Source organism: Trichosurus vulpecula, chromosome 9 (genome assembly GCF_011100635.1).
Source record: "Trichosurus vulpecula isolate mTriVul1 chromosome 9, mTriVul1.pri, whole genome shotgun sequence".
In the NCBI taxonomy this organism is placed as follows: domain Eukaryota; kingdom Metazoa; phylum Chordata; class Mammalia; order Diprotodontia; family Phalangeridae; genus Trichosurus; species Trichosurus vulpecula.
The window spans coordinates 112,616,317-112,635,845 of record NC_050581.1 but is presented as its reverse complement, the minus strand read 5'-3'; the positions used below and the strand labels follow the sequence as shown (position 1 = coordinate 112,635,845).

General features: G+C 41.8%; 1 protein-coding gene across 1 annotated transcript in view; it reads left to right on the top strand.

Moving 5' to 3' along the window:
• PTPN23 (protein tyrosine phosphatase non-receptor type 23) overlaps positions 1-19,529 on the top strand; it is a 43,888-nt gene that overhangs the window by 14,375 nt on the left and 9,984 nt on the right. The window contains exons 2-7 of the mRNA XM_036738930.1: positions 14,732-14,806; positions 16,882-17,009; positions 17,359-17,435; positions 17,838-17,887; positions 18,006-18,137; positions 18,883-18,963. Of these exons, the coding sequence (XP_036594825.1) occupies positions 14,732-14,806; positions 16,882-17,009; positions 17,359-17,435; positions 17,838-17,887; positions 18,006-18,137; positions 18,883-18,963 (543 nt within the window). The remainder of the gene's footprint in view (positions 1-14,731; positions 14,807-16,881; positions 17,010-17,358; positions 17,436-17,837; positions 17,888-18,005; positions 18,138-18,882; positions 18,964-19,529) is intronic.

Below are 19,529 nucleotides of genomic sequence, written 5' to 3'. Positions count from 1 at the left end.
CAGTTCTTATTATTTCGCCATGAGACAAGAGAGGAAACAGAAGAGTTAAAGGTAACACAGCAGGAGCCTTCTAGTACACGAGGAATCTTAGAAATAGCTACTAAGGCTGGTCCTTTTATTAGCTTTACTGTCCCAAGCAGAATGACTAGACTGGTTGTGATGAAGAGGAAAATCTAGAATCACAGTCAGTGTGGCAAGATGTTTACACTGAGAGGCATATGGGAAATGAGATTAAGGGAACATCTCATGCTTCCACCAGGACCCCCATTCATTATGGAGTGAATTAATAGGGTGGAATCCCTAGCACTACTTCAGGTGTTCATTTTCTGTTTCTCTGTCTCTGTCTCTTCTGGAGTTGAATGTAATTAAGTTAAAAGCACGTGTGATTCAAGTTCATTATAGTTTGGTCTGGATGTAAACTAATGAGTGTCTAGCCTAGGGTGATAACAAAAGGAATGGCAAAATCAAAATGGCTGTGAGAGTTAATATAAGGGAGAAATCAGGATTTGATAACTGACTGAATGTGAGAGGTGAGGTTTAAACATGATCCTTGTTTTGACTGGGAGAAGATGAATTGACAGAATAGGAAGGGCCTAAGGGAGGCCTAGTTTTGATGGGAAAAGTGATGGGTGCAGTTTTAGATGTTTGGAGTGCTGGTGGGAATATCTAGCTAGAAATGTCCAGTAAGTATATGTTTACCTTTGTGTACGGAAGCGTATCTCTAAGGCTTGAGATCTATCTTGAATGACATTCACCAGACAGAAAATGGAAAGTGAAAAGAGGAAAGGTAGAGGACAGATATGCTTAAGGGTCTCAGAATTGAAAAGGAACTCAGATGCCATCAGGCCAACCAAATTATGGCCTAGAATCCCTTCTGCAGCGTGCCTGATAATTGACCATCCAGTCTTTGCATGAAGACTTGCAATGTTCACTTCCCAGGGCAGCCTATTCTACTTTTGGATAGCTCTAATTGTTGGGAAGTTTTTTCTTAAGTTACATGTAAATTTATTTCTTTGTGGCTTCTATGCATTGTTCTTAGTTCTGTTCTCTGGAGCCAGGCAGAACAAGTCCAATAGCTCTTCTGTGGGCCGGTCCTTCAACTATTGAAAGCTATTATATCCCTCAAATCTTCTCCAGGTTAAACATCCCAGATTTCTTCAAATGATTCTCACATGGCATGAACTGGAGGTCCTTTACCACGCTGGTCATCGTGCTCTGGATGCCCTTCATCTTGTCAATGTCATTCCTAAAACATGGCTTGCAGAACTGCACTTTGATGTGTTCTGTAGCACTGAGCAGCAGAGAGTGATGTCCTTAATTCATGGACACCTCCATTTTATATAGTACTTGTGAAGTGGAGTTTTTCAGCTTGACATTTGTCTTTGTTCTGTTTCATCTTCATTGATTCAACTAAGAATTCTACGCTGTCAAGGTCTTTTTGAATCCTGCCTTGTCATCCAGTGTGTTAACTATCCCTTACAGTTTTGTGCCGTCCAAACATTTGATAAGCACACAATTACCTAAATCATTGATAACAATGTTAAATAGCACAAACCTAAATTATATCCCATTGTTGGTTGCCTTCCAAATTGACATAGAATCATTACTGACCACTTTGGGGTTTGGCCATTGAATCAATTCCAATCCACCAGATTGTTCTGCCATCTAATTTTCACCTCACTATCTTTGCCACAAGAATCGCATTAGAGACTTTGTCATATGCTTTGCTGAAATCCAGGGAAACTACTATATGGCATTCCCCAGATCTACCACTGTAGTAAGTAGCCCTTTCAAAAAAGAAAATCAAGTTACTCTGGCACGATCTGTTCTTGGTGAAGTTTGCTAGCCCTAGATTATTGAAGGCTACTCCTTCCTTTTCTAGATGTTCACTAACCATCTCTTCTAGTAATATGTTCTAGAATTTTGTCAGGCATTGAAGTTAAGCTCACTGGCCTATAGTGCCCAGGATTCATTCTCTTCCCTTTTATGAAAATGAGGACATTTACCATTCTGAAGTCCTATGATACCTCTCCCATTCTCCAGAATCTTTTCAGGTATCATTGACAATAGCTCAGCAGTCATATATGCCAGTTCTTCATCAGTGCCCAAAGATGTAGGTCATCTGGTTTAGGTGACTTGAATTCAACTGAGGCAGCTAAATATTCTCTTTGTATATTAATAGGAAGATAGTATTTGGGTTAGATTTTGTCAAGGGTACCAGGATTTTCAACACTATCTTACCTAATTTCTACCTAGTGGGGACTTTGACATAATAACTTTTATTAAGATGGTAACTTCAGAAAAAAAAAATGTCAGAGATCATTCCAAACTGGCAACTAAGGGTTCACTTGCCCTGGGGAGCTCTCTGGGCTTCTCAATCAATATCCCCTGAAATCTGGGCCCAAAGTGAACAGAAGGAAATGCTTAGTATACTGACAGCTTAAGAAGAAATTGTCCTCTCTAATCAGCTGATACTCCTTGAGTACCTACTATGTGTAAGTCTCTGTGCCAGGTTCTGTGGTAGTAGTATCAGATCTAGCCTTCAAGAAACTTATAAGCTAGTTGGGAAAAAGTAGGATACAGATGTCAAAAGTTAAAGATCAGGCAGTGTGAACCAGCATTAGATGAGTAGTACAAAATTATGGAGGAGGAAAATAGAAGTATGAACTAGGGAACTCAGGAAATCCCAGCTTCACAGAGAAGGTAGAAACTATGGGTCATAGAAGAGGACTTTAATCTAGTCCTCAAGTATTTTTTTTCCCTATTAGCCATGTTGCTAAAGAAAATACAGACCAAAACAAACAAGGAAAATTAAGTTTAAAAATATATGCTTTAATCTGTATTTAGAATTGATCTGTTTTCTCTGTGGAGTTGGATAATACTTTCATCGTGGGTCCTTTGGAATTGTCTTGGATCATTGTCTTGATTAGAGTAGCTAAGTCTTTCACTATTGATTATCATTATAATATTACCATTTCTGTGTACATGTTCTCCTGGTTCTTCTCACTTCACTTTTTATAAGTTCTTGTAAGTCTTTCAGGTTTTTCTGAAATTATCTCTGTTGTCTTTTCTTATAGCACAGTAGTAGTATTCCATCACAGTCACATACCACAACTTGTTCAGACATTCCACAACTGATGCACATCCCCTTGATTTCCAATTCTTTGCTATAAATATTTTTGTATAAATAGGTCCTTTTCCCTTTTATTTGATCTCTTTGGGATAGAAACCTAGTAGTAATATTTCTGGGTCAAAGGGTATGCATAATGATGTTATAGCCCTTTGGGTGTAGTTCCAAACTGTTCGTGAGAATGGTTGAATCAGTTCACAACTCTACCAATTTTTCCACACCCTTTCCAGCATTTATCATTTTCCTTTTCTGTCATGTTAGCCAGTCCCATAGGTATGAGGTGGCATCTCAGAGTTTTAATTTACATTTCTCTAATCAGTAGTGATTTAGAGCATTTTTTCATATGACTATTGATAGCCTTGCTTTCTTCTAAAAACTGCCTGATCATATTCTTTGACCATTCGTCAGTGAGGGAATAGCTCTCATTTTTATAAATTTGGCTCAGTTCCCTACATGTTTGCCAATTCTCAAATTTTACCAGAGGCAGGAAAGAACAGAGACCTGCTTAAAGAGCTATCAGATAAGTTGAACCTGTTTAGATTTCAGTCTATACTACTGGAGTAACAAGTTTCACAAGTTTCTATCCACTGTGTAAATAAAGGCTCCCCACCCCCAAAATTCTGTTTCAAATTTGTCAACCTCTCATCCCAATATACTTCTATTCGGTGAACAAATAAATATTTACTCTTTTACTCCCTTTGGAATGCCACCTAAAGTCCCTGGGATTATCTCCTCATCTGTAAAAGCCCAGGTTTTGGACTCGATGGTTCCAAAGAACTGTGATTCCTACCTTAATGCCTCATTGTGGTATGGAGGTGACCTTGGATTCTTGAAGGCTATGCCAGTACAGCACAAACTGCCTAGTTGGGTCAACAATAATAGAAAGGTTTTTTGAATAGTGCTAACAACAGGTTATTTCTTGACAACCAGACTTGCTTAATATGGAATGATCCATCACCATTAAGCTGGCCATCTGGTATTGAATTCTTTGCCCATGGCAACCCATGTAAAAAAAAAATACAAAATGAACCTCAGTCTTATTCAGTTAGTCTCCTTCCCATGGTGGCAGAAGGTGCAAAGCATCAGTTTTTAGGCAATCTGCAAACATATGGAACTCTAAATGTGACATACTTATCCAGTGACTCAATGAGTGGTCCTAATTCTTGGAGGGACTAAATGATATAATTCTTCACATTCTTGTCATAAAACCAAAATAGAATAGGAAATTGCTGCCAAATGAACTAGACTCATCTTAGAGTCACAAATAAATATTGGACAAAATATTTTGATTTAAAACTGATTTGATCCTTCGTGTAAAGGCAAAAAAAAAATTCATTTCATGGGTCATTTGGTATATTAGGAAGGCAGAATTTATGATTTCAAAGAGAATCTCATATGTGCCTAAAAGGTCCGGAACCGCAAGATATAAGGAATTCTCTAGGCAGAAGGCAGGAGAACTAAAGCATGTATTTACACTCCACAATAACAATCCCACAAACCAGCGTCCCCATTTTGATATTTTCATCAAGAGCTTCCAGGCCCAGTAAGTCCGCCTTATAAGGGTAACCAAAAGGCCACAGAGAAGCGAGATGGTATAAGGCAAAATCGTATACATGCTTCCCCTCTACAGTAAGAAGATTACCCACTAGCCTCTAGTCAGCTCTGCTACCGGCAGCTCAGCTTCGGCTGTAGGTGTCTCTGGCTCCAACCGGAAAAGGAAAGGAGGATCTTCAAGCTGTCCTCTCCCCTCTTATAGAGTTTTTGACATCATCAAGCGCTGCCTGAACGACCAGGGCCGATTGGTTCTTGACTTGGCCCCTCCCCCAGCGTAGACCACGTTAACACACCTCCCCTCAGCCAGGGCCACGACTCATCACACAGGAAGCTCTGGTTCTGCCCCGGAAGAGCAAGCCCCAGCGTCCAGGGAAGCTCAACGAGGCGAGCTGAGTCATTCAAAAAAAACAAAGTCCATTCTGGCTACATTTGGTTATCTCATGTTCTCCTAATAAGCATTTCCAAAGAATCTCTGTTAAAATAATTGCAGTTTATATGGCAGGATGGTGAAGAATGAGGAGGTAGAAGAATTCTACAGAAATTTAACGAGACCCCCAATCAACATATGTTTTGATACTTGATAATTTCACGCAAAGGTGAACGTTAAAAAAAATTGCTTTCCCCCCAAATTAGAAAATATGGTTGCAGAATAAGAAACAAGAGCCTAAAAGCTTGTAGACTACACTGAAGTCTCACTTGCATATCATGAATACTTTTTTCAAGAAAAGTCAACAAGTGCCAGGCATTGTGAGTTCCAAACTGATCACAAAACAAATGAAATGGATTATATTTTGGTAGACCCAGAAACAAGTTTCTGAATCAGTTTGTATAGCAAGCCTGTAGAGGAAATCATCCCAGAGGGTACCAAGGAAAAAACCAAGATGGGAAGGGCAACTGAAGAACAATCAAAAGTATAGACAGATTTGTGCTACTAGAGACACAGTTTTGAAGATAGCAATTTGCTTGTTTTTAAGTCTTTACCAAAAGCTGGGGGAAAAAACCAGTGTTTAACCTTGACACCCCCAAAAGAGTCCCAAAGAGATTAGCAATTAATTACTGGTTATATACCTTCTTTTGCGTCCCTATAAAATTGCTATGAAAATAATGTACACAAAATTGAGGATGTAGAAATGACACCAAAGAAAACCATGGGAAGAACAACTGGACTAGGCCAGATACATACAGAGGACATTCATGCTAGAAGGGACACTATTTTGAGGACACTGAGTCTTTTTTTTAACCTGCAAGCACTTTAATATTTTATTATATCCATGTAAAAACATTTTTTGAGATTTGTTTTTAAAAATGTTTGAATTCTAAATTCTGACCCTCCTTCTCTTCCCCTCCTTGAAAAGGCAGTTTTTTATATGTTATACATGTACAATTGTGCAAAATATATTTCCACATTAGCCCTGTTGTAAAAAGAAAACACAGACCAAAAAAAACCCAAAACAAAACCAAAAAAAATAAAGAAAATTTAAAACAAAAAGTATACTTCAATCTGTATTCAGATTCTATCAGTTCTTTCTCTGAAAGTGGATAGCTTTTTTTATAAGTCATTGTATTTCTGAGAGTAGCTGAGTCATTCATAGTTGCTCATCATATAGTGTTGCTGCTACTGTGTACAGTGTTCTCCTGGTTCTACTCGCTTCACTTTCATGTAAGTCTTTCCAGGTTTTTCTGAAAATATCTTGCTCATCATTTCTTATAGCACGATAGTATACCATCGCAATCATATGCTACAACTTGTTCAGCCATTTCCCAATTGATGGGTATCCCTTCAATTTCCAGTTCTTTGCCACTACAAAAAGGTACAAATAGGTCCTTTTTATTTTTGCTTTTTATCCCTTTGGGATACAGACCTAGTAGTGGTATTTCTGGATCAAAGGGTATGTACGGTTTTATAGCCTTTGGGGTATAGTTTCAAATTGCTCTCCAGAATGGTTCGATCAGTTCAGAACCCATCAATAGTGCATTAATGTCCCAATTTTCCCACCTCCCCTCTAATATTTGTTATTTTTCTTTTCTGTCGTGTTAGCAATCTGATAGGTGTGAGGTGATACCTCAGAGTTGTTTTAATTGCATTTCTCTAATCGGTAGTGATTTAGAGCATCTTTTCATATGATTGAAGATAGCTTTGATTTCTTCATCTGAAAACTGCCTGTTCATGTCCTTTGACCATTTATCAATTGGGGAATGATTTATATTCTTATAAGTTTGACTCAGTTCTCTATATATTTGAGAAACGAGGCCTTTATCAGAGAAATTTGCTCTTAATGTTTTTCCCCCAGTTTTCTGCTTTCCTTCTAGTCTTGACTGCGTTGGTTTTGTTTATACAAAATCTTTTTAACTTAATGTAATCAAAATTATATATTTAACATCCTATAGTGTTCTCTATCTCTTCTTGGTCATACATTCTTCCCTTTACTGTAGATCTGTCAAGTAAACCATTCCATGCTCCCCTAATTAGCTTATAGTATCATTCTTTATGTCTAAATCATATATTCATTTTGACCTTATTTTGGTATATGGTGGATTTTGATTTTTAAGGTTCCTGTAAAAAGGCAGGTTACCAAAGTCTTGGGAGAAAAAATTGCCTACTTCAATATTGCCCCAAATGCAACTGGTGGCCAGGGAAGGGAATGTTTGGGAGGCACAGTGTTGGTGATTTGATTCATAGGGTAATCAGTTGACCTCGGTGTCTTTCTAGGAGCAGTGATATGATAATATTGATTTTAATACTAAGCCCAGAGGAAGAGGTGGAGAATGTAGGGAGCATATAAGGGCAGCAGGATGAATGGCGAGATACCTGGGGTAGACTGCTAGACAAGTTGTGAAAACATGATCTGATCTGGGGCCTGAGGCTGCCTTAATATAGTGAAGTAGTTGAATTTTTGCTCACCAATCAAAGCAGCCCAGGGCAGGAGTTCTAAAGCTGAATGGACTAGCTCCTCTGGGGATTCAGTTTATAGAGAATGAAATTGAGGCTCAGAGAGGCTGACATACCCAAAGTCACACAGCTTCGTAAGTACAGTCAGACTTTGTTTTATTGTCCTTTACTTTATTGTGCTTCACAGGCATTGAGTTTTTTTTTGTTGTTGTTGTTGTTTGTTTGTTTTACAAATTGAAAGTTTGTGGCAGCCCTGCGTTGAGCAAGTCTACTGGTGCCATTTCTCCGACAGCATGTGCTGTCATCATGTCTCTGTGTCACATTTTGGTAATTCTTGCAATATTTCAGACTTTTTCATTATTATTATACCTGTTATGGTGATCTATGATCAATGATCTTTGATATTGCTGTTATTATTGTTTTGGGGTGCCACAAATCAAACCCATAGGATGGCGAACTTAAATCAATAAATGTTGTGTGTATTCTAATTACTCCACCTACCCGCCAATCCTGTCTTTCTCCCTCTTCTCAGATCTCCAAATTCCCTGAGGTACAACAATATTGCAGTCAGGTCAATTGATAACCCTATAATGGCCTCTAAGTATTTAAGTGAAAAGAAAAGTCATTTCACCTGGCAAACTTCATCATTGTCTTATTTTTAAGAAATTGCCACAGCCACTCCAGCCTTCAGCTGCCTGATCAGTCAGAAGCCATTAACCTCAAGGCAAGACCCTCCAGCAAAAAAGATTACAATTCACTGAAGCCTCAGATGTTGGTTAGCATTTTTAGCATTAAGGTGTTTGTTAGTTAAGGTATTACATTGGGTTGTTGTTTTTTTTTAGACATAATACTATTGCACACTTAATAGACTGCTGCATAGTATAAATGTAGTTTTTGTGACTTGTTTTACTGCAATATTTGCTTTATTGCAGTGATCTGGAACCAAACTTATAATATCTCCAAGATATGCCTATATCAAAACTGCAGTGGGAACCAGATTTTATTTTTTGGCTCCAAGCCCAATTTTTCCCACTTATACCATGCTGCCTCAAAGACCAGGCGTGTAGAGCAAGCTGGACTGGCTCCTTTCGTGAATCTTATGCTTCAACCAAACTTAAGTCTTCCTCTAATGTGTCTTATACTTATGTAAAGAGAATCACAGAATTTTGGAGTTGAAAGGAAACTTGAAAGCCTTCTAGGCTAGCCCATATATAAAAAATTCCCTCTGTAATAAGTGCTTATTCAGCCTTTGCTTGAAGACATCCAGTGAAGAGGATTCACTACCTCCTGAGGCATCCTCTTTTACTTTGAAACCTCTCTACTTTTTAGGAAATTTTTCCTTACCTTAAATTTGTCTCTTTCAGCTTCTACCTATTGCGCTCTATGCTCCAGAGCCAAGCCGCAAAAGTCCAATCCCTTTTCCATGGGGGTAGCCCTTCAGATACGTGAAGACAGACGTCATGTCCTGTTCCTCTTCTCCAAGCTAAAATGTCCCCATTTCTTTTCATCAGACCTATATATATAATGAACTCAGAGGCTTTCACCTGGTCACCTTTCCTTGGACACTCTACCCTATCAGTATTCTCCCTGAAATGCAGCACTAAGAACTAAACCTAACACTTGGATGGCTCACCAGAGCGCATTTATCCCTATGAAATTTCATTTGATTTTGATTTAGCCTAACCAACTTTCTAGTGTTTCAAAATCTATTTGGATCCTTACTTTGTGCATCTAGTTGTTAGCTGTCCCTTCCAGCTTTGTGTCACTTGCAGATTTGATAAGTGTGCCATATGTGTCTATCCAAGTCACACCGAGCTAAATGCACATCTCATCATATTTGACTTCCTCTGTATATCCCATCTGTCTGTCAGGCTCTAAGACCCAGCTCAGGTCCTACCTCCTCTATGAAATCTTTCCTGAACAAACCTCCTAGCTCCCTTCACAATGAATTTTTTTTCTTTAATACATGTTTTATTTGATGTTCTCTGAATAATAGAAGATTCTCTTGTCATGCATTTCAGCAAAACAAAACACAGTTGGCCATTTCTTCTAATGAATATCTCATTTTGGACCTGTAATCTACCACCTATCTGCTGAAAGGAAGGAGACAAACAATGAGTCTTCTTACAACTGAGCTGCTATCACACTTAAACCTGCATCTCTTGTATGAAACTTAACTTGTGACCCTTAGTTACTTTTTAAAAAAAAATTAAAATTTGTTACTAATTTTTTTGTGTACGTATCATCTCTCCCCAGCTAGAATGGAAGCTCTACAAGGCTAGGAAATATGCTTTGTACTTCCTTGTGTTACATAAATAACTCTTTGCTAATGAGAATTATTTTGGCCCTTGGCATTGGAGCATGGAGTAGCCACTAATGTCTTGATTTCAACCTGTGATCAGTGTGTAGTAGCTTTCCATCAAATGCCATGAGCTTTTTTTGTCAAGAAATACTCTGCAGCCTATAACTTTCTTGAAATTGCACTTTGCAAGGACATTAGTGACCTTTGTGTCATCAAATCATGTGGCCTTTGTTCAGGCCTCATCCTTGCTAACTTTCCTGCTGCAGTATTTGATACAGTTGAGCCATCATCAATCTTTGCAAAAGTCTGTCCTACCTTGGCTTCTATGATCTCCTGCTTTGAAGGAATTTATTAAAAACGTATTAAGTGAGGGAAGGGAACAAGCATTTATGAAGCACCAACTATGTGGCAGGCACTGGACTTTGAAATTATCTGATTTGCTCCTCACCATAACCCTCTAAGGAAGGTGCTATGATCCCCATTGTGCAGTTGAGGAAATAGAGGCAGAGTTTAGGTGATTTTAGCTTGGTCACACAGCTAGTGTCTCAGGCTGGATTTGAATTCGGGGGCGGGGGGGGGGGGGGAGTGATGACTCCAAGTGTAGTGCTCTGTGCACTGTGGTGCCACCTAGTGGCCTCAGTACGTAGTGCTTACCACGTACCAAGTTCTGGGGATACAAATGGAAAAGCAAGGCATATTGTGCTCTCAAAGAACTCCCTTTTGTTGGTGGGAGATAATGCATTTATAGGAGGGTTTAACTGCAGGGCAGAATGAAAGGCTTGTTGGGCCTAAGGGTTTAGCTGTTGGGTGTCTGCGCAGAGTAGGCAATGAATAGATGCTTGTTGACAAGGCCCAGGGTTCCTTAGAGTATGTTTGGCAGGACAAATATCATTTCCTAGGTGTCTGGGAGTTTATAGTGGCCGGGAAGATGATAGAGCAGAAGGAAAAGTCAAGTGCCTCCTACATCATACAGGAAGGGTTATAGTAGGTGACTCCCTTCTCAGTCAAGTGGTATCACTGACCCTCTTCCTCTAGCAAAGAGCTAGGAGAAAGTGGGGTAAGGGGTTGGAGAGGAGCAGGGACTCAGGATTTCCTCCAGCACTGTAGGGAGTGGGACCTATGTTTTTCATGAACCAGTCCTTAGTCTCCTTTTTCTTTCAAGTTTTTGTCCTCAGATTTCTTCTCTTGTTTTCCCCTTAGCAGTCTAATTCACTCCCATAACTTTAGTTTGGTGAAGCTCTGTGTGAATGGTTTGCACATCACCTGACCTCTCTCTGAAGCTCCAGATTGGCCAGCTGGATATCTGAATGTTCCACCAGTACCACACACCCAACATGTCCTAAGCCAATATATCCTTCCTGCCTCCAAATCACCTCGTTTTACTTATTGTCACCTAATTGTAGGTTCTTGAAACTGCAGTGTTATCTTTTAGTCTTCCTCATTTGTCATATCTGATCATTTCCCAATTTATTGTTACCAGTATGACTGTTGCAATAGGCACCTAACTGCTGGTCTTCTTACCTCCCCTCCCCCTCCCCCTCCCCCGTCCTCCCTCCCTATCTCTACCCCCATTCATTCTTCATACTCCTGCCAAATTAACCTTTCTTATACTCACATCTGATAATGTTACTTCACAGTTCAAAATCCTTCCACGGTCCTCTCTTCTTTCCCATACCAACTCCCGTGGCCTATGGAGGCAACTTAGTATATTGGAAAGAACATAGAACAAAAGTGTAGGATCTAGATTTGAGTTCCAGTTCTGCTTTATGTTTGTATGGCCATGAACAAGTCATTTTCAGGCTGTTTCCTTATGTGTATAATGGGGATGTTGATACCTTGATTTCTGTGATAGGGTCAGTGTGAGTAACACAGTATATAAAGGTGAGTTGTGTTCTCACCTTTATGTGTTCTACTTCCCACTATTCCTCATTTTCATCTAACCCTTTCAAAACCCATTTTAGGTGCCATCTCATGTGTGAAGTCTTCTATGATCCTTCACCCCACATCCCAGCTGAAAGTAATCTTCCAAATTTCTCAGAGCATATCAACATTTTAATTCAGCAAATATTTAACATATGTGTGTTAGACTGAGAGAGGGAACTTTTAAAAATTTGTTTTTATGCCCTTACATGTATCCCCAGAATTGAGCACAATGCATGGCACATACTAAGTAGGTGCTTAATAAATGCTTGTTGATTTAGTGTGTGTGTGTGTGTGTGTGTGTGTGTAGTACAGATAATCAGATGGGAATAACTAGATGAAAAGTGGATGCCATTAACTAATAAGAAAAAGGAACAATTTTTTTTTTCAGGAAAGTTAAGCTTGGTTTAGAACATACTGAATTGGAGTTACTGGAAGGACAATCTAGATGGAGAGCTCCAGTAGGCTGATTGGAATCATCTGTGTTTGTTGAATCAAGTATCACTTTGTTTGGCCCTCTTCTTTTGTGTGGGTATCATGTTCTGTTTTGTATCATAGCTATTTGTGTACGTGTTTGTTCCACCTATTAGAGTTAATATTCCCTGAGAGCAGGGGCCATGTCATGTATTTTTTTAAGTTCCTAGTGCCCTGCATACATGCTAAAAGGTGGTGTAATTCAAGGCTTTCCACAACCTGGGCCCAGCCTGTTTCCAACCTTTTGGTTAGAACCTATGAATTAATTGATCTAGGGAACTCACCATGAGGAAGCTTCCTTTTTTAGTGTAGATGAGCAGCTGTTCTGTAACTTAGAGTTGCCTCAGCCATGAATGGGTGAAGTGATTTGCAGTCATTATGGGCCAGAGACAAGGCTTGAGCCCGCATATTCCTCAGTCCAAGGCTGGTTCTCTATCTACTGTGCTGCACTGTTCTAACCTTATCTCTTACTGTTTCTCATCAGAACTCTATTTTCCATTCAGACTTGGCTGCTGGCCATCCCCCAGATATAGCCTGAGGTTTTCTGCCTCCATATTTTTGTTGACATCAGCTCCAACCTGCTGAAATTGCCTGTTGAAATCTTAACTTCTTTTCAAAACCCACAAAGTTTCTCCTGATTCCTCTCCATCCCACTCCCTTCCTCTGAAGATGATAATGATGTTTATGTAGCACTTAACATGTGCCAGCTACTGTACAAATATCTCTTTGATCCGCACAACAGCCTTGAGAGTGAGGTGTTATTATCCCTGTTTTACAGATGAGGAAACTGAGACAGACAGAAGTTAAGTGACTTGGCCAGGTTCAAACAGCTGAGTTTGATCTTGGGCCTTCCTGACTCAGAGTCCAATGCCACATAGTCCTTTGCCCTCACGGAGTTCACACCCTAGTGCACATATAGTACAGAAGTGAATAGGAGTAAGTGCCTAGGAGAGGTGCAAACAAAGTACAAATAAAGTCCCAGGAAGAAAAGGGCATTGAGGAAAGCTTCCTGGAGGAGTTTGCATTTGAGCTGTGTCTCAAAGGATGGGTAGGATTTTGCCTTTGAATATACAGAAATTTTCTTTGTTGTTCTACTTTTATTTTCTCTGATTTTCCTCACTTATATCGCTATTGTATTTGAAGAGAACAGTAGTATGGAGTTTGAGTTGTTTTTCCGGCAAAGATTTATTTTTCATACTTTGTTTACACACACACACCCACACACCCCATCATCACCATCAAACAGCAAGTGACCTGCTGAACCAAAGACCTGGGGACCAGTCACATCCACTGGCCCCATAGCGGCAAGCTAGGGATCTCCTTCCCATCCCTCCTCCCCATCTCTTCTCCCCTTCTGCCCACCCCGTCCCAGTGATGGGTAGCAGGAAAAGAGACCGGCAACACCTGTTGCCACTGAGGGGGAGTCACAGACTTACCCCTTTCCAAACCAGTCTTTATTGCCCAAACGCAAGTTCCCATTCAGCACAGGATACCCACTGTCAGCTGGATGCTGGCCCCTGAATATCTACCTTTATTGAAGATACCCCAGAGTCCCGCTCAACTCTAGTCCTTAAACCCACTCCCCAAGATCTTCTTGGCTTTGCCACCTGCTCTGCTTCTTTCTCTGCCTAAGGACTACCTGGCTTTTCCATGTACCATGAACTGAACATAAACATGAACTTCTTTTGTGTGTGGACCCCCCAAATAGAACATGAGCTCCTTGAACAAGGACTTGATTCTTCATTTGTGGTCCTCACACTTAGCACAGTGCTTGGCTTATAGTGATACTTGATGAATGTTTTTCCATTTCATTCTATTGGAACTTGACAAAAACTAATTGGCATATATGGAGATTGAACCTCTGATCCTGGCTTCATTAACACCTAATTATGGCCCATTGAGCTCTGTGACTGCAGATATTATTGTGGACAGCCCTCCCGTCTCAGTAACATTTCCGGAGAGCCGGAGTGTTGTCCAGCCTTCTCTTTTGTTTTGGACACTAACAGGATTGTTTTCCTTCTTGTTCACCTCATGGGGATTCTCCCCATTTCCAGGTTTTCTGAATTACCCTGGTACTTCTTTAATTTTGGACTAATCTGCTGAATTATCTGGGAATATGGGATTGTAGAATATTATATATGAAAGCACAGGTTTGCTTGTTATATCAAAGCAGTGGGATGTAGATCTTCCTGGTGGTATTCAACTATTTCTACCTTTACATCCCTTTTTACTGTTACTCTGTTGAACAGGTAATGCTTTTCTTCAACTTACTAGAGAGTATTTAAGATACAGTACTCTAGTAATGGAGAAAACAGTGCTCTTTTCTAGGTGCTCCAAGTGCTGAGAGGCTGGGAATAAATTGAAGCTGAACTCTCAAGCCAGCTGCTGGAGGGAATGGTAGGGGAGTGGGCGGGATCATGGGACTTAAGGGCTTCACTCACTCCCTGTGTTTCCTCTTCAGTTCGTCCTAAAGAATTATGGTGAGAACCCAGAGACCTACAACGAGGAGCTGAAGAAGTTGGAGCTGCTTAGACAGGTAGGGGCGTCAGCATCCCCACAGGGTACAGGTGGGTGATGGTGAAGGAAGGGGGCAGGGAACAGGGTTGTCTCAAGCTGTGTAGATGCTGGGGTGCCCTTACCCATTGACTGCACTTAATGCAAGTTTGAATATTCTTTGTTGTGCCCTTTGGCAAATTTGGAGAATCTTGAGAGGAGGCGCTATCCACAGATTGCGGCAGCTAAATGAATTCTCTGCCTTGATGTTTATAACTGTGGAGCACACCTGCATGAAGCCCTGGAGAAAAGGATCCTTGCTTTAGAGTCACTATTACAGGCCCCTTTTGGGGGTGAGAGAGGGATGTACACGCACGTTCCATAGTTTTCTGAGAGAGGTCTGCCTCAGAACAAAGCCTATGTGGAGACAGTATGTTTGGCCTTGCATTTTCCAGTGAGGAGGGTGGGTTAGGGTTGAGAAGGAATTGGGAACTGCAAGTCAAAAGCCTGGAGGGAGAAGGAGGTAGGAGGTATTACCTTACCACCCTCCTTTCAGACTTGTCTGCTTCTCTTCTGTTTCTAAACAGTGATGAATGGGCTGCTGGTCATCTAAGGCAAGACAAGGGAGGGAAATTAATTGGAGTTTTTGTTGAATGAATGTCATAAATTTGACTGTAACATGAGTAAAGTGAGTGTATTCAGTCCCCTCTGGACTATGATTAAAAAAACAACTCTTGAACTTTATAAAGCATTTGCACATTCTAATTTGATCCTCCTCGCACACCTATGAGGTAAGCAGACAGACCCCATTTTACTGATGAGGAATAAAGGGGAGAAGTGACTTGCCCAAGAATCGTGTGATGCGTTAGTGACAGGCTAGGATTCTAATCCAGATCTTTTTGATAGTAGCCCAGTGTATTTTCCACTAATTCCCAAACTTGTTGAGAACTCTCCCTGTCCACATGCTATCCTTCTGGAGTGTAGGAATTTCTTCAGTTGGAAGGCTGTTCACTGATTTGTACTAGCGTAGAGAGATTTGGGGGAAGACTGATGGTTTGAGGACATGATGGATAGAATAAGCCAAGGCTCCCCTTACCCAGGTGCTGAGCCGAGATTCTCCTACTTGGTAGAATCCCAGGTTGCGAATTTGTAAAATTTAAATGTTTTTTTTTTTTTGACGAACAGAATTCTATTTTCTTTTCTCAACTGTTTCCCCATTAAAAAAAATTAGAAGAAAACATGTAACAAATATGCATAGTCAGGCACAACTGATTCCTGTATTGGCCATGTCAAAAAAAATATGTCTCTTTAGTCTTTCATCAGGTTGTGAATTCTGATTCTATTTCCACAAAGAGGGGTGCTCTGTAGCAGAGGTTCAGGTCAGTTTTTAGCTGTTGGAGAAGGCAGTGGGCAAGCAAGCTTGGTCCAGAGAAGCTGCCTCCAATGACAAAAAGAGATGGAGCCTTAAAGAAAATGGAACATCTCGATGTCCTCAGACATCAGCATCCAAGAAAAATAAACTTCTGCTTCCATATTACTGTTTTGTATTTTTGTTTAATTATCAGCACTGTCTTCTCCTTTTTGTTTACCTATAGAACCTTGAGCTAGTCACTTAAATGTTCTGGGTCTCAGTATCCTCTAATGTATAGTGGGCTGGAGTGGATTGGACTGGGTAACTTAAGGTCTTTGCCAGCTCCTGATCTGTTTGGGGACAGTCTGGTTAGACTTGAAGGAGCTCTGAAGGTACAATCCGGAGAAACCAATTTGGCCTCAGTCCTTATGAGCTGTGAGACCCTTTTGGACAAGCCACTTCATCTCTGAATGTCCTCTGTACTGTCTGTCACGGGTCTGTGGGGAAATGGACTGATGAACTTTGGGGACATAGTTGCAGGCTGACTGTACCTGCACATTGTGCTCTCTCTCTTCAACATTCCTACAGTCAGAGGATCATAGGTTGAGAGCTGGAAAAGACCTCCAGCCAGTCTAAGCCCTTCAACATATGGAGGAGGGACAGGAACCAAGGAGGACTTGCTTAAGGTCACCACAAGTAGTGGCAGAGGCAGAATTATTGACAGTGACTCTTCCTCTCTCTTCTTTCCCCTCCCCTTGGGTCCCCAGAATGCAATCAGGGTTCCTCGGGACTTTGAGGGCTGCAGCATCCTGCGGAAGTACCTGGGCCAGCTCCATTACCTGCAGAGCCGAATCCCTATGGGTTTGGAAAATGAGGCAGCTGTCCCCATCACGTGGTAAGAGCAACAGGATGAGGAGATGGGTATGGTGGGGCTGGGAATTGATGGGACATTGTGCTCTGTCAGCTCTTCCTTTCCAAGCCCAGGTCAAAATCCTTACCTCTCTGGTAGACCAGCTCAAAGTAAGGGCCCTTTGGATAAAAGGGAGTATTATGACATTTGCACTTGGTGTGAACGCAATAAGCCCCTCCCTGCCCTGTGTTCCTTTTTCTGTAAAATAGGAGTATCTGCTGTTCCACTTTACACTGGGTATTTTCTTTTGCCTCCTGTCCAAGAGAATAGAGGGTCCTGGCTTTATGGCCTAGAGATTTCTTCCCCCAATAACATGGGGCTGGTGTGTTTGCAGGACAGAGATCTTTTCTGGGAAGTCGGTGACCCACGAGGACATCAAGTATGAGCAGGCCTGCATCCTCTACAACCTAGGTGAGCTGCCCTCTCTCTACTCCATTCCCAGGCAGTGTAGGACTCTGAGCTCCAAAGAACCTTAAGATTATCTTGGGAACTTGGGTTTGTTCCCTTCCCTTTTGGAGCCTCTTGTCTCCTTGCCTGCGTCTCATGTGGCCCCTGTCCAGGGGAAGAGATATTAATTGCTGAGGAAAAACACTGACTCCTTTCCGGAATCCCAAAGTGTTGCATACCCCAGCTTAGGTCTAGCCCATATCGCCTTGCCAGGCCTCAGTTTTCCTTTGAGTGCAACTAGAATAACACTAACCCCAATTCCCTGTGAAAAGTAAAGTTGGGTGGCTTTGGTGATCTGAGCCAGGGGATCCTTTCCATAGGCATCCTGAAAGGGTGCTGATGTCTTTTTTTCTCTGTTTTCTAAAGGGGCTCTTCACTCCATGTTGGGTGCCATGGACAAGAGGGTGTCTGAGGAGGTGAGAAGCAGGACCTCCTGCCTGCTTTGGAACCCAGGTGGCAGCGGAGGGGCAGACAGGGGCCAGGGGCTTTGGCTTCTCCTGCCTTGAACTAGCTCTTGCTGATTCTATCCCTCAGGGCATGAAGGTTTCTTGTACCCATTTCCAGTGCGCAGCAGGTGCTTTCACCTACCTACAGGAACACTTCCCTCACTCGTACAGTGTGGACATGAGCCATCAGATCCTCAACCTCAATATCAACCTCATGCTGGTAGGCCCTGCCTCTCGGTCCTACGGCATCTGAGATTGCTCAGTGACCAGGGCACTTTTTCACTCTCTGTGGGGGCCAACTCTGGCCTAGATTGCCCCAAGGAGCTTGCTCAACAGGCAGAAAACTGAAGCAGCCCTTGCACATAAGTGTTAAGGGTCAGAGAGAAGGTCAGGTCACAGGCTGTGGTTGGGGATTTCAGGGATCTTGAAAGGCAATGGAGAAGGCTTTCCAGATGTGAAGGAGCATTATTAAATGCATGGAAGTTGTTTTAGGAGGACAGCAGTCTGGCTGACTGGAACAGAGGGCTCCTCTAGAGGGAAGAGTGGGAAGTTAGATAGAAAGGTAGAGTGTGACCAAATTGGGCAGGGCCTAGAATGCCAGGCTAGGTTTGCATTGGCAGTGGGGGGCTACTCAAGATTTGAGGGAAGACATAAAAGCAGTGGTTTAGGAAGCATGGGTTGGCATGGTATGCAGGATGGATTGGAGACCAGAGGCAAGCAGGTCAGATAGGAAGACTTGCAGTAATCCAAGGGATAGTAAAGTTTTGAGGCTGGAGAAAATTTGGCTATTTTTCTAGCAAACCCTTATATCAAGTAAGAGAAAAGTTAGGCTTTTGTCCCCAGCTAACCTCAGGTGACCAGCTATGTGATGAGATCTTTGGGTCTTCATGGACTGGAGTAGAGTAGAAGTGGTAGGAGGTACATGTGGGCCTGCTCTAAAGGTGTGTTTGTTCTTGCACCCCAAGGGCCAGGCTCAGGAATGCCTCCTGGAGAAGTCAATGCTGGACAATCGAAAGAGCTTCCTGGTGGCTCGCATCAGTGCACAGGCAAGTGCCCAGGGATCACCTTCACCAAGCAGCCCTGACCCTCTGCTCTGTTCCTCTAGTCTGGGATTCCCCACCAGATAGGGAGGGCCTCAAGGGAAGGGAGATCCTGTCCCAGCTCTGGTGTAGAAGGAAGAGCACTGCATTTGGGGTCAGTCCAGGAAGACTCAGGTTAATATCCCCCTCTGCTACTTGGCAGCCATGTGACTTTCAGCTTACTGAGACTCCGTTTCCTTCTCGGTGAAACAAGGATGATATTTATATACTTTTCTGCTAATGACACATAAGGTCATTAGGAGAAAAGTCCTTGGTTTTTTTTTTTTTGTTTTTGTTTTTGTTTTTGGAGGGGACAAGGCAATTGGGGTTAAGTGACTTGCCCAAGGTCACACAGCTAGTGTCAAGTGTCTGAGGCCTAATTTGAATTCAGGTCCTCCTGACTCCAGGGCCCTGCCTTTGCCACCTAGCTGCCCCTGAGAAAAGTCCTTGTTAAACCCCACAGGCAAGACAAACAGATGCTGCTGGTTATCAAGTGCCATGAGGTGAGGGTCATCACTCGGAGTGCTAGTGAA